Source organism: Asterias amurensis, chromosome 17 (genome assembly GCF_032118995.1).
Source record: "Asterias amurensis chromosome 17, ASM3211899v1".
Classification (NCBI taxonomy): Eukaryota; Metazoa; Echinodermata; class Asteroidea; order Forcipulatida; family Asteriidae; genus Asterias; species Asterias amurensis.
Genome location: NC_092664.1, coordinates 15,256,928 through 15,272,815, shown reverse-complemented (window position 1 = coordinate 15,272,815; position 15,888 = coordinate 15,256,928). Strand labels below are relative to the sequence as shown.

Genomic DNA, 15,888 nt, shown 5'->3' with positions numbered 1-15,888 from the left:
ATGGTAAAGTTGCCTCGACGGTGTAGCCTGACCTCTCTTAATATTTATGCATGACGTCATAATTCTTACCAAAAATGAGGCTATGGGCGCACGTCCCCCATCACTAACTTGCAGTGGCTGCGCCCATCGCCTCGTTTTGGATTATAATTGTGACGTACCTCATGCATAAGAAAGGCGTATATCCATCCCCATGTCAAGAAATTACAGGTCTCGAAGGTTAGTACATAAATATTATACTTAATCTCTGAGACTTGGTAATATTAATGTCCAATAGAGTTCTGTTTTAAAGCATTATCACCATTGAAAAGCGTTACGACAGTGGCAATTTTGGTGTACAGAATTTTGTTGATGGTGTTGTTTATAAAACCTTTCCCATTAGTTTTAGTCGTCCTCCACATTGATCCCTTTTACCCCCTCCCCCCTCAAAAAAAAAAAAAAAAAAAACCCTCAGAAAAAACTACAAAATCATTCCTTGAGTTATACATGTAATCCACAATCCATCACATTGTCAAAACTTAATTAACATGAAGTCACACATGATTAATGTTTATTCATGATTGAAAACGAAGCAATGGCCCGCTGATCAACGACACTTTTAGTTTCAAGCAATAATTATACAATAATCAAACGTCAGAAAAAATGACGTCAAAGTATACATAACCAAATAAATTAATATGAAGTCGGTAATAATAATATGCAGGATCAATACGGTTTTATTGTATTGTTTTTATGCACTGGACTTATTTCTGAACTTTTAAAACAAAATCAGAACGGGTAAAAATATAATGCAATGTTAAAGGCGTTTTCGACAAGAAATCCCCAACAATCGTGGCCAACCTTTCTTTATGAGATTGTACACATGCAGTCGATCCTTCCAAAATAAACCAATAAGAAACAAACTCTTAAGGCCCTGCAAAAATAATGCATTTTTTTATCAAGAGCGATTGAATTTTTTTTCATGTTATTTCAGCAAACAGTCAATTAAAACAAAAGTTGTTTACTGTGATCACGTGGTAGCCTACCCAACTTTCGGCTCCCAAAAAGTATAAAGCTGCTCATTTTTTGTTTTACAAGTATGAGCCCAGCCTATATAGGCTTATAGGTCAACCACGTGTGAAATTATCCTTATTCAAAGTCTAGTAATAGACGATGTGACCTGTGACATCACATGTTTTCAAAAAGGCCACAGAACCTGGACTTCCTGCAGGCACGATGGAAGAAAACACAATCTTCATATATTTTATGGAGATTGCACTGTCTAATGCTCACAACAATGCTCTCAAGTGGCTTCAATCTTATTTCACCAATCGCAGTCAGTCAGTAGTAATTGGAGATCAGATATCATCAAACCAGTTCCCTCGAGGCTCCGTAATGGGTCATTCCATATTCACGCTCTATTCCTCACCCCTGGAAGATGTGATCAAGTCCCATGGAATGTCATACACCATGTACGCTGATGACACCCAGGTTTACACCATTCTCAATCACAACACTCAGTCGACTATCATACCAAAACTTGAAGCTTGCTTAAATGACATCAAAGTGTGGTCTTCAAGAAATGGCTTAAAGTTAAATCAACAAAAAACTGAGTTTCTCCATCTTTCATCCAAATTCAGAAGCAAGAGTTCACTCCAACCTATCACCATAGCAGATTCATCTCTTGATCCAACTTCACATGCACGGGACCTGGGTGTCATCATCGATGATCAACTCACCATGGCAAAGCATGTCAGTAATTTGTGCCGAGCATCTTCTTTTGGTTTGCACAAAAACGGAAAAATCAGACAATATCTTGACCAATCGACAACGGAAAAATTGATTCATGCTTTTGTAATGAGTCGCATTGACAATAATAACAGCCTCTTATACGGATTACCAGAATGTCAACTTCATAAACTCCAACGCGTTCAAAATTCAGCAGCCAGACTCATCACTAGAACCCGATCACTTGAACCCATCACCCCGATCCTTCGCAATCTCCACTGGCTACCTGTTAAATCACGGATAGTTTTCAAACTCCTAACACTCACCTACAAATGCAAAAACGGATCAGCACCAGACTATCTCCAGGATTTAATTCAACACTATCACCCTCCGCGAAAACTTCGTTCCAGTTAAAAAGGTCTTCTCATAGCAGCTCCAGTTCACACAAAGTTCTACGGTCAACGTTCCTTCCAATATGCTTCACCTAGACTATGGAACTCCTTCCCAACAATCTCAAAGACTGTACCACACTAGAACAATTTAAATCACGACTTAAAACCCATCTCTTCAATCACAGAAGCGCTTAGAGACTTTATTTTGTATTATGCGCTATATAAGAACTGTTTATTATTATTATTATTAATTCTTTCTTATCAACTTTTGATATGATGAATCAAAGGGGCACATCTCAAAACTTGACCAGCTTTTACTTTCATAACTCTTGGATTTATGTGGAAGTTGTGACACAAAAAATAAATGTCAATGACCATAATTATGTGAGTATCTTGCCTGCCACAATACCCAAATAATGTACAAGGGCACATGGTTGTGCATGTTGTGCAGACTACGTACTAGTCGTTGAGCTTGGCTCAATTTCATAGAGCTGCTAAGCACGAAAATTTGCTTAGCATGAAATTTCTTCCTCGATCAGGATTACCAACAAAATTGACATTTGTTGATTATTGTTTGGTACTTGTATTCAGCTGTTACTTGATTATCCTGAAAATCACGTGAAAATTTGGTTGAGAAATCCTGTTTTTATTAAGACAAAATTTCATGCTAAGCAATTTTTTGTGCTTAGCAGCTCTATGAAATTGGGCCCTGGTTTAGGAAAATCCATCTCTAGATTGCGCAACACTTGATCGCGCAGCTCAAATCTGGAGATGTGTTGCACATTTCGGTAGATCCATACTACACACACACCGCGGTCATTGGAGGAAAAGGACTGGGCTGTGAATATTGCACTGTGTCTTCAGTCTTTATTTTCCTCGTCGAGTAAATGCTGTGTAAACAAGAATAACCCAATGGCTTTTACAGGTATTTGATTGATCAAGGGATTGTGGATTATGTGTACACATCAAATGCGATGGTAAGTTAATAGTAATAAGACCATGGTAAGACTGAAGTGAGGCCAATCACACAATTTCCCCACAATTTGATTCACATTTTGACTTACCCAACGCAATGAGTGACGTTACGGAAGACTGCACCACACTGCACACAGCGTAAAGACCACAGTGAACAGCTGTTTTTATTCATCCCTGTGTCGTGATATCATATATTATCATTATCATATCATGGAGGAAGGAATCATCGATCACGGATCCATGATCATACTATGAATATCTTGCTGACCAGGGCTTTTTCTTATTTAGTAAATTGTTATGAACTTCACCTCACTTTCTATTTTAATTTGTTTATTAGTTTTACTGTCTATGTATTATAGTATTTCTCTATTATAGTCTGATAGTATTGTTGCTGTATGGTTTAGCTTTTTTTGCAATATATTTTGTATGTCTCATAAAACTAAAATATTGTCTCATTTTAAGTTGTGGTGATATTTTTTTTAAAGTAAAACCGTCCGTATGGAATGATGTCAAAGTAATTGAAAGATAAAATTTTAAAAAAGTGATTGAATTGTCTCGATCTTCCTTATGCTACAGACAGTCCCTTTTAGCTTTAGGGAGAATGGAGTGTTAGTGTTACAGTAAATCACAACTAAAACTAACAACAGTCTTTATACAATTATACAGTGTTGCTGTAATTCAATTGCAGTTCTAGATATTCAATTGCTGTTGGTAACCCCATCATAGTGCCAAATACTCTCTGAAGAAGAAGTAGAGAGGCACTATTTATTGGGCTACTGTATCCATCAATTGGCACCTTTTGAAAACCCATGTTTCCTCATGATTTTCCTGCCGGATAAACAATAAATAAATAGATAAATAAGCAGTGAACGTTGTATAATACTCCCAGAATTATGATGAGGATCGTTCGGCTATTGTGGAGACGATGGCCAAACGAACCTCATAGTTCTAGGAGTATGTTGTACAGTGCCCTCATTGACAAGTCTGAGTAACCTACAATTATGTTTAATGTACAAACCATTTTAACGATTTAATTGACTGTTTTTGTTATTACTTTTTTTTTATGATTTAATACAGAAATGACAGGTCTCTGCAGAAATTCCTTGATTCTTTTGAGATTACCTATGACCTTTGAACTGTAAGCACCACATCGTTGCATTCAACCCCTGATTGACCTCATCATGGCAGTGAATATAAGTACGCTGTCTCTAGTACGAACTCTTCGTAATAAGCTGACTGTGGACCCTCCTCCGCCACAAGAAAAGGTAAACTTTCCTTCAGGCCTGATACTTTACGGAGGCACTGGAGGCGATTGCCTCCATGCCCCCTGGTCATAGCCTTGGTGCCCTTGAAAATGAAACGTTCACAGTAGAAATTTACAATTTCCTCATACAGTCATAGGTCGCCTTTAAAGGAACACGTTGCCTTGGGTCGGTCGAGTTGGTCTTTGAAAAGCGTTTGAAACCGTTTTTTATAAAATGCATATGGGTAGAAAGATGTTGTAAAAGTAGAATACAATGATCCACACAAACATGCCTCGAAATTGCACGGTTTTTCTTTTACCTCGTCGACTAACACGGTCGGCCATTTATGTGAGTCAAATTTTTGAATCCCATAAATGGCCGACCGTGTTAGTTCGCACAGTAAAAGGAAAACCACGCAATTTCGAAGCAAACTTGTGTGGATCATTGTATTCTACTTTTAAAACATCTTTTCAACCATATGCATTTTATAACAAACGGTTACAAATGCTTTTTATAGACCAACTCGTCCGATCCAAGCCAACGTGTTCCTTTAAAGGCAGTGGACACTATTGGTAATTGTCAAAGACTAGCCTTCACAGTTGGTGTATCTCAACATATGCATAAAATAACAAACCTGTGAAAAATTGAGCTCAATCGGTCATCAAAGTTGTGAGATAATAATGAAAGAAAAATAACCCTTGTCACACGAAGTTGTGTGCGTTTAGATGGTTGATTTCGAGACCTCAAGTTCTAAATCTGAGGTCTCGAAATCAAATTCGTGGAAAATTACTTCTATCTCGAAAACTATGGCACTTCAGAGGGAGCCGTTTCGCACAATGTTTTATACCATCAACCTCTCCCCATTACTCGTCACCAAGAAAGGTTTTATGCCAATAATTATTTTGAGTAATTACCAATAGTGTCCACTGGCTTTAGCTAAGGAGCCTTATAAATTCCCCTTGCCCTTTTGAAAACGAAGCATACAGGGTAGGGCCTACAGGCCTGTTTCTTTGCTTTGAAAACATTTTTAAAATCAGTGTTTTTTGGTGTTTTTCTAAGTACCACCACTTAGTTAGTAACTTTGCTCGAAGCAATGACATTATGGTAATTAAGTAAAAGGTCAACAAACTTGTTTATGTTCAGAACACAAATCTAAATCATTGATTTTGTTTAAGCGCTCAGAGAATTAAGTGTTAGTTATCAGGCGCTATATAAATCGAAAAGTTATTATTGTTTTGATTGGTCAACTCATAGCAACAATACATGTCCTGGTGTTATAAATTTTCACTAGGCCCATAATACGCTGCTGATGCCCTGTTGTTGTTCAAACTCTACATATTGTGCTGTTTTTTTGCAAAACGTGCCGCTTTTCTAACTCCACAGTTGCGTTAACATGCGCTTCAAAATTGCTTGTTTGAAGATAAATTTGTCATCACACATGTGCTCAATACAGAAGAAATAGTGCGTCTGCATCCCTATTCCAACCCGGCATTTGGCCTTGTTTGATTGGACCCTATGGGATGCAGAGAGGGCTACTTTTTCCCTACCCCAGTTGTGCCTGTGTGATTGATAACTCATAAATTCCAGCAAATTTACAATTATTAAAACCTGCAGTTACCATTTTTAAAGAGGGGGTTGTAACATTACTTTCAGAGATCCCACTTTTTTTTTATTGGAATCACGCTAATTTCTCTTTTGTTGTTTTACAGGTTCTGAGGATCCTTCAAAAACTGACTAGATTGCCCATCTCAATAGAGGTTCTCACTGTAAGTGATAATAATAATAATACTTGGGTTTTACATATAGGGCTCTGAGAAGTAAAGAGTGAAAACCAAATAACATCTTAAATTTATCCTTTTTTTCCTTAATCTCAGGAGACAGGAATCGGCAAAGTCGTGAATGGATTCCGCAAACATGACGGCGATATAGCACAAGCTGCCCGGGGTCTGGTACGCCACTGGAAATCCATGGTTCATGAAGCTATGGATGAAGAAGCCATGAAACACGAAGGTGCTCAAGAGCAACAGCGGCAAGCCAGCAGCAGCGACTCCACGATACATCACAAGGCCATGCCACGGGTTGAAACCACAACATCGAGTCCATCCAGGGGCGTGACTAAGGCAAGGTCTTCGGAGAGTCTGCCCAAACCAAAACCACTTGGATCACCAGAGACTCAAGTACTCAAGTCGCCGAATCAATCTGCCAAACCCAGACTTGAGCCAAAGTTGCTGGATGCATCTCCGGGAAGCACATCAACAAGGTTGGTTGATTCTCCCAAGCACAAGAAACAACCCAGGGATGACAGCTTGAATGATGATAAATACACACGCCTCAAAGAAAAACAGTCTTCTCCTTCCAGCGGGAGCCCGGCTAAAAAACTGAAAAACCATCATCAACACCCTGAAAATGGAATGGCCAGTGGTCACTCTAAGCGAGAGAATGACGTCTCAGCAGAGCCGACTGAGTCTCGGAGCTCACACGGGCAGAAGAAACCAGTTAAGGAGTCTGAATTGCACGTGAGATTGCATGACAAGTCACATGCTAAATCACATGACAAGTCACATGATGATAGATCACCCGACAAGTCAAATGCTAGATCACATGACAAGTCACGTGATAGATCAAACGACAAGTCACGTGGTAGATCACATGAATCAAAAGCAACCACCAAAACATCTCAGTCCAAACCGCACTCAAGTGCTAGTTCCGCACCTCACGAACAACATTTGCCATCCAAGGTCTCAAAACCATCTCATCCAGACAAAGGTCTTCCTTCGCAGAGAACTGAATGGGAAAGCAAAAGTCTCAAACATGAAGGTTCGACAAGTATCTCCAAAGACAAATCTCCTAATAAGACATCTTTGCCTAAACCAAAGTCAGAAGTTTCTCCTGAGAAAGCTGCAAAACAAGCCTCTGTAGAAAAGACAGTTGGTAAAGACTCTCACAGCAAATCAGTTCAGCAAAGAGGCAAGACAGACTCGAAGAGTAAAAGTGTCAAAGTAACTTCCCACGGGGCATCCTCTGATAACCCGTCGCCCAAAACATCCAGCCTGAAAAAGGGTCATAGTTCTAAGTCTAAAGGCAGTAGTAGCGGAAAGAGGGAGAAGCCAGTTGACAACCATCTACCAGAGGAGCTCCACGATGTCGAACATGAAGACCTGGAGGGGCAGGACTTCAGGTCTACTGGTATGTCGTTTGGCGATTGTCTTCTAGTTCCTCCTGTTGTTTCAAAGGTGAAGAAAGTTGCCAAGAATAAACCCTCCAACTCTGTGAAACTGGGATCTTCAGCAGCTAAACCGAAGTATAAAACCACTCGCACAACGACTTTGGACAGCCAGTCCAAGGTCAAACGAAGCAGTGCCGACACGGTCAAGGGTGAAAGTTCAAGGTCAAGCCATAAAGAAACCGATCGAGTGAAGGATCGGAATGATGTTAAACCCAAGGAGAGGAAAGCTACGAGTTCATCTGAGGGTCAGAGTTCAGATGGAGGTCATGGGTCGGATGTTGGTAGGCGAAACAGGAAGAAGCGAAGTATCAGTCAAGAGGACGAGGAGGCTATGGCTGCCAAGAGGGTAAGAAGCTGATTGATTGATTTTCTTCCAAGGCCTTTAAACCTAGCAGCATGTTTTGGGCAGAGTACAGTATTTGGAGTTCATGAAATCTGCCCTGTTATTTATAACTATGTTTATATAATGCATTTGTTTTGGTTACAAAGCACTGTTTTTAAAAAAAGTTTTAAAAAGTAAAAAATGCCGGTTTGGAACCGAAAAAAACAAAACCCCCACTAGAACACTGTTATAACTCCTACCAGTTCAGGCCAATCTTAGCAACATTTATTTCACGGTGGAGGCTACACTCAACTAATTTAAGTTGTCAAACCAAATCAATAAAAGAATTTAAAACTAATGAAACAATGATTTTATTTCGTTCACAGTTGAGACGAGAGTCTGCCGATGTAGCAATTAGCCTACCAGAAATCCAGCCGGACTACAAACCAATGCGTCAACCGGAGGTTGGAGGATCTCCTCTCAAGAAAAGAGGTTTGAAAAGTTTTACAAATCAACCCCTAAAAAGAAAAGGCTGCTTCTTTCAAGCATGATCTGTCAGTGGTTTGAATAGGGTCTGGTACAATGACTTGCTTAGTTCGCAAGTTACAACTTAAATTTGACAGTTGCTATACATGTCACTTAATTTGGAGCAAGATTTTGCACTGTCCACATGTAATTGGGGGGGGGGGGCGTGTTGGCTAAGTGGTGTCTTTCCTCGCTTTCCAGACCCTAATTTTGAATCACGCCGTTGGCTCCATGCGGACAAGGTTTTCAGTCCCTACCTGACTGCATGGGTTTCCCCCAGGAATATTTCTCTGGGGTTTTCCTCCCACATCCTGCTGCATACATGTAGTCGGTGATTTAGTTACGTGTTTTTTCTGAGACTCCGTGGCTTCACAACCAGAATTATGAAATGAATATAGTTTTTGAATGATGTATGGATGTTGGTCAACAAAATTAGTACAGATCCCTCATTACATTGATTTCACACACATGATTTTACATGTACCGTCAACCCATGGTGTTGCCATTTATTTTGAAGACAAATTGCATGTGAAGATATTTTGGTGCCGCAAAAACTGGCATAAACCAGGTTTTATTCTGGGTGTTGACATCACATAAATTAGGTCAATTCCTTCAAACAAACATGTCCTTGATGATATATTTTTTCTTTATTTTTTTCTCTTTGTTTTGGGGTTGAACAAAGAATTGACTAGAGTGGGATTCGAACCAATGACCTACGGTTTAACGTGCCGGCGCTCTATCAACTGAGCTATCTAGCCCTATATTGGCGGTGTCCCTATTTTGTCAATATCTTTGTTTGGGGGTGCCAGTCAGAAGCCATACAACCGTTAACTAACTGCCGTGTAGCCAGGGATCACACCCAAATTACGATACAACCTGGGAAGCGGCAGCCAGATGATCAAGGGGTTGCGACTTTTTGTTTCAGATATCAATATATTGATTTTTTTTTCTTTGCAGTTATGACGTCTGAAGAGGAGAGAGCCTTTCTTGGCTCCAAGCAGGGAAAAACCAAAGTCTTCTCAGGGCGTGCCAGAGTTAATCGCCTCACAAGTAAGACTGAAAATGTCATTTGTGTTTCCAACTTCTTGTGGTCAAACCGGCCATACATTCTTGTATGCCACAGCATTAATACAAAAAGGGTAAAGGGACTTTAAAAGCATTATTTCCAGTACCCTTTGTCCCTCTTTGTGCGGTTGAAAAGAAGCGTAGCATGGTAGGTGCATGCCTTTGAGCTTTACAGACTGGTATGTTTGGGTGACATGTGAGCCGTCTGACTGACTGCAAAATTGAGGGGGCTCTGAAGTTGTTTCAGTCATTAAAAAATGTCCACCGTAAGCCAGTCCAGAAAAATTTTGCTTGAAACACATCACCCAACAAGAATAGGTTGTAAAGATTTTGTTAGCAAAAACCAATTCTGTAATGTTCCTTTAAGGGCCTTCTGAAAATGTGTGTACAATTTGTTTTAATATTTTTATACTTCTTCCATAGGTGTGCCGAAACTCTATGACATGTGCATGGATATATTATGCAAAAACATTGACGGTGAGTTATATAAGGTACTTATAGCCCTCAGCTCTCAAAAAAAAATTAATGTCATACTTGCTTTCCCCTGACTTGTCAAGGGAAAGCCAACAAAGGTTCTTATAAAAAGTAATAGTATTTGATGTTTTTTAGAGAAACATTAGTCTTTATAACTAGCCATCTTTTGATTACGAAGTAATTGATTTTATCTTTTGGGTAATTACCAATTCTGTACTTAACATCTCAAACAAAATATTTCTGTTTAACTTCATCAGCTCTGGATGAGGTTGGTGGGGTGCCCTTTGACATTCTTCACCCCGTCCTAGCAAGGTGTTCTCCTGCGCAGTTATTCCATCTTGAAGATTGCAACCCGGTAAGTATGTGGACATAGTTTGTTATGCGTATAACATTCAAGCCATCATGCATTTTTTTTTTTAGATGATCTTCCCATCAAGGTAAAGCCCGGTTCATACTTCCTGCGAATGCGAATGCGATACGAATGTTGACGTTACAAACTCGCAACGCACAATTTGCAGCACTCGAACTCTGCTTGACTCACTTGCGAGTATCTCTGCGAAAGGAGGGTTGTGACGTCAAATTCACGTCAAATTCGCTACGCATTCGCATGAAGTATGAACCAGGCTTAACTCTGCAAAGCTCGACAAGGGGATATGAACGCCAAGCTGGCAACAGCCAATCTCACTTACATTATACAAACATTGTTTTAACATCTTGTGCCATGGTGGTACACGGTGCCTTGCTGTGGTGCCCTTTGTAAAGTTCCAATAAAAAATTCCATTTATTCATAGAATGCCCTACCTCTTTACTAGAGGAAAATTGCCATGCCTCTAAAAAAAATTGCAGTTCAAGGTCTGTTAAATTATCATTACTAAACGTTTTTTAATTTTAATTTTTAAAAGCATTTTCTGCAGGATAGTGATCCGCTTTGGCAGAAGCATGCTCAGCGAGACTTCAAGGGAGAGTGGCCCAGTGAAATGGAATCCTGGAGGGAGCTCTACATAGTAAGTTACTACAGGATACCAGATTTTAAGCAGAGAATTCTGCTTAGCAAGTGTGACATGCTGAGAAATAATAGTAATAATATTAATTTTGGTGTTTACCCATACACCGATGTGTGTTAGCACTGTATACTCAGTATTAATAATAAAAATAAAAAGATATCTATAAATGACAAATTGCCATAATGGCCTTAAAGTGCTTCGTACAAAGATACAAAGCAGTTACAGCATTACATTACAGGGGGTTTCCGAAGAATAAGCAGGGAGCCACTTGCAATCAGTGCACTTTTTATGGCATTTTTATTCTGCTAAGCAATATGTTGTTATTAAATGGTCAGACAGTAGGAGGGGTGTCTGTGTACTGTGTAGACGCATTCATCACATGACATCATAAACTATAATATTCAAAACCACAGTGGGTGATATTGAATGGTCAGACAGTAGGAGGGTTGACTATGTACTGTGTGGATGCACACACCACATGATATGATAATGCAGGCTTGCATAGTTTACCAATCATTCTATCCACCACTCAACAGAGGAAACACGATGAGCGAGAAGCCAGACTCAAGTCCATCACAGCCAATATCTCAAGACAGATGGCAGAGAAGGATCCAGGTAGGCAAAACATCAGTAAATCCGATATCAATGCCCCTTTTTTTTTACCGCGTGAGGGCACTCTCGAAATATTGTTATCACTTCTGGGGTATATTCATTCAAACCCAAAATAACTATTAAAGACTGGAACACTTTATACCACCACAGACATCATTATAATCACAGACAATAAGACATTTTAAAGGAGTCGTTATAACCCACCTCAAAATCAACTTAAAACTATGGGGCACAGAAGTGACAAAACGCCAATGATAAAACTGTGCAAACGAATCGCGTATACCCTGGAAGTCATACAAACCATTTAGTAAGGCAAGTCCGTTAAAGTCGACTGAAACAAACCAAGATTGCTTTGTTCTAGCATAAAGGTTCATGGAAGTGTCGTGGTCAAGCAGTTAAGAGCACCAAAGTTAATATGCACGAAAAAAACACAACAATAAAATTAAACTGTGTTCTTTCTCCTAAGGTCGCCTCACAAAAATGGCATTCGTCGATCGACCGGCGAAGCCTCCACGGAGCGTGATGCGTCAGCAGCTTCGGCATGGTACGGCGTCCGGAGCGTTCATGCCAGAGAAGCGTACCCACAGCACCGTGCAACCAAACAAACTGTCCAGGGTTCTAATCAACTCTAGCGGGGCTGATGTTTCTTCGGTTCAGCATCAACGGCAGGCAAGAAGTAAGAAAGCAATAATTTGGGTTTGAAGAGAGTAAAATTTACTGGAGCAGGATTTGAACCAATGCTCTCTGTATTGACATACACGTACTATGTATAGATGCTCTACCAACTGTAGGGGGCTCCCTTTGTTCGAGGTGTCAGTCGTAGTCATATCACCTTGAGCTGCCGTCAAGATATGACATGAACATTTTAAATGTTAACAGAAATTCACTCATCAATGAAACTAACAAATATATGTCACTTAGTATTCCATACACATAAGGGTATTAGTAAGTACCTTAGCTCAAAAGAAATGTTCACTTCAGTGGCCCTGTTGTATCAAAACTATTATTACCCCCGTTAGTTGAGCCTTTAGCATTACAGAAACCATCTCATGTTGTTCGGAGTATGCAGCAGTCAATGACTCTTACTGTACACCAAATTTTTGTCTAAAATTATTACTTTTTTTTTCTCTCCCTTTTGTTTTACCAAACCTGTATCAGTTCTTCAATTGGAATTTGATTATTTATAAAATCTTTCTTTTTATTGTATTTTTTTTTCTTATAGCAACAAAGATTGTGGCACCCATGATGATGAAGACACTGAGAATGATCAAGAAGCTACGTAGATGATGAAAGACCTTTGAACTTTGACCTGAACTTTAACCCTCGACCTGTTGCACCAAACAGGGCTCAAATTTGGGAGGAATATCGACTCAAGATGACAGGGCTAGTAGCGCAAGTTTACTGGACCAGAATTAATTTTTCAAGATCAGAAATGAAATCAGGAAAAATAAAAGCGCCTCGACTGGTACAGAGTTTCATATTTTTGATTTGAAAAGAACTAAGACAAGATTGATCTCATTTGTATTATATGGGTACGTAGTTCAATACTCAATAGAATTGAGGGAATTCATAATTATTTATTCACGATTTGATGAAAAAAAATGACCGGCTGCTGGATTTGTCTTGTCTTGAGTTTACTGGCCCGGAGTAATTTTGAGCCGTACTGAATGCTATGTTAGATCGCTACTTCAGTAACATGAATGTGGGTCGTTGTTTAAATTAACCTGTTGTGGCTTATATTGTACTGTGTACATGAATTGAGTCAATATATGGATGAATAATTCTCGGTATAACATCTTCCCATTTTTCATACTTGCTTTTTGAATAGAATTTATAATATTATTAAAAATAAATTACGTATTTATGAAATTAGACTTGATATTATTTGCAGAGACAGTTGAGCTTGTCTTTGATGTTTTGAGGTTGTGGAACTTCTTGCAATCTTTACTCCCGCCTGAAATCAATTCTGTTGCAATTGAAAGTGAGTGCAAAGAAACAGAGATATTTCGCTATTTATTCTGCACCTTTTTGAAGACAATGGACACTATTGGTAATTGTCAAAGACCAATCTTCTCACTTGCATATCTCATATGCACAAAATAACAATCCTGTGAAAATTTGAAGTTGCGAGATAATAATGAAAGAAAAAAACACCCTTGTCACACGAAGTTGTGTGCTTTCAGATGCTTGATTTCGAGACCTCAAATTCTAAAACTGAGGTCTCAAAATCAAATTTGTGGAAAATTACTTCTTTCTCGAAAACTATGTCACTTCAGAGGGAGCTGTTTCTAACAATGTTTTATACTATAAACCTCTCCCCATTACTCGTTACCAATTAAGGTTTTATGCTAATAAATATTTTGAGTAATTACCAATAGTGTCCACTGCCTTTAAAACAAATTATTATTATCTGTTATACATGTAATAATATTTTTATGTTATCAGTGACTGATTTCCGTTGCATAGCGTAGCAAACTGCTCTTGTAAGAGATGCTACTAAAAAACCATTTACTGAACTCGGTATTATTGTTCTTGTGAAAACACTGTTGAAGTTTATTGCTGTTTTCTCTGCAAATAGAAACTGAACTTTTAGCCGACACTTTCACATTTGACTTGTATTGCTGTTTTCTCTGCAAATAGAAACTGAACTTTTAGCCGACACTTTCACATTTGACTTGTATTGCGCCTTTATGATTTTGCCTGTGAATCAGCATCTATTATATATTGCTGCCAAAACATAGGATTCAAACTGCCTCTAGCTACTGGGCAATCTAGGTAGTCTAGTTGGTAAGACGCTGCTCTAGAATTGCAAGGGTCCTGGGTTCAAATCCCACCCGAGTAATATGCCTGTGATATTTTTTCACAGGACTCGGGGGAAAGTACCGAGTTTACAGTGCTAACACACATTAATAATCAGCATCACGTTGACAAACATTACTTTATGATTTGATCAGCAGCTTAAACAAATTGGGCCCCTCTGACCTCTTAGTTTTATGGAATCAGTACTGCTCAGAAAAAACACTTACCATTTCAAATTTGTCCCCAAAGTGATTGGTAATCATTACAAATAATATGAACATTTTATAAAGACTCCTTTTACATGTTTTATGATTTAGAAATTGGGTTTATCGTAATGATTATATAAGTTATCACACAAGCATGAGTGGAATACGGAAAAATATAGCTCTTCGCACTATATTTTCAGTATTTCCTTGAGCGCGCATGTGATAACATATTTATCTTCAAGCAAACTTGGCGCGTGACATAGAACACACAAGACGCATGGTAGTGATATTAGCCGTGCAATACAGGTTTTTATCACCACTCCATTCTGCCAATCTGATTGGAGGATTAGCGCGTACTTGAAGATAATAAGTGTTATGCAATCAAAGTGGGATTTAAAGCACTGTACAGTAAGGTATCAATGTATATTTGGTTTCAAAAGCACCATGTGTATAACTACGTCACAAGTTGAATTATTACTGTATTTTGTGGGTATTTCTTACCCTCCATATTTTGTTTTTAGCTTTCAGCTTGCCCGGGGAAGTGTCCAATTACTTATTTGTTGAGTTTTTATGAAATGCTTGACGAATTTCAAAGCTTATTTTCTTGGGTTTTTATTTGGCTCCTTTCAATTTTATTCACAGTAACGCTACTAAATTTTATTTTGATTGACGTGTTGCCTTGCATTGATTAAATAAATCTCAGAAACGTCTGTCCAATAAAGCAAAACTACCCTGTACTATAGAAACACAATTGAATTAATTAAAACTGTAACATTTGTTACTTAATTTGCAACTGTGCTGCTTACATTCCTTTTCATATTTCTGTTTTAATTGGTGTAGTGAAAGACACTAGACACTAATTGGTAATTGTCAAAGACCAGTCTTCTCACTTGGTGTATCTCAACATATGCACAAAATAAACCTGTGAAAATTTGAGCTCAATTGGTTGTCAAAGTTCAAGATAATAATGAAGATAAACGAGACCCAATTATTTAGCACATTAAAAGGGTGTACAAGGTGCTACGGCGCATACAGCAGCCACAGCGAGGAACACCGAGGTGAACCTCTTCTCTTTAAGAAAAGTGCACTGGGTTCTTTTACATGCGTTACACAACACATGGGACCAACGGCTTTATGTCCCATCCGAAGGATGAAGCAATGGTTGGACACAAGTGTCACGACTAGGGATTCGAACCCACACTCTGCTGATCAGACACACCAGAGTTTGAATTTGGTGCTCTTAAAGGAACACGTTGCCTTGGATCGGACGAGTTGGTCAAAACAAAAGCGTTTGTAACCGTTTTTTATATAATGCATATGGTTGGAAAGATGTTTTAAAA

General features: G+C 38.8%; 2 protein-coding genes across 2 annotated transcripts; both read left to right on the top strand.

Moving 5' to 3' along the window:
* Positions 1–1,242: 1,242 nt before the first annotated feature.
* On the top strand, positions 1,243–2,118 carry LOC139950142 (uncharacterized). The gene has a single exon (XM_071948768.1). The coding sequence runs from the start codon at positions 1,243–1,245 to the stop codon at positions 2,116–2,118; it is 876 nt and encodes a 291-aa protein (XP_071804869.1).
* A 798-nt stretch (positions 2,119–2,916) lies between these two features.
* Positions 2,917–15,748, top strand: LOC139949525 (uncharacterized). The gene is made up of 12 exons (XM_071947903.1): positions 2,917–3,073; positions 4,149–4,336; positions 6,025–6,081; positions 6,190–7,887; positions 8,250–8,355; positions 9,346–9,438; positions 9,877–9,930; positions 10,185–10,282; positions 10,830–10,931; positions 11,468–11,546; positions 12,010–12,219; positions 12,766–15,748. Exons 2-12 carry the CDS (start codon positions 4,253–4,255, stop codon positions 12,828–12,830), a joined length of 2,646 nt encoding a protein of 881 aa, XP_071804004.1. The 5' UTR covers positions 2,917–3,073; positions 4,149–4,252; the 3' UTR covers positions 12,831–15,748.
* Positions 15,749–15,888: the final 140 nt, after the last annotated feature.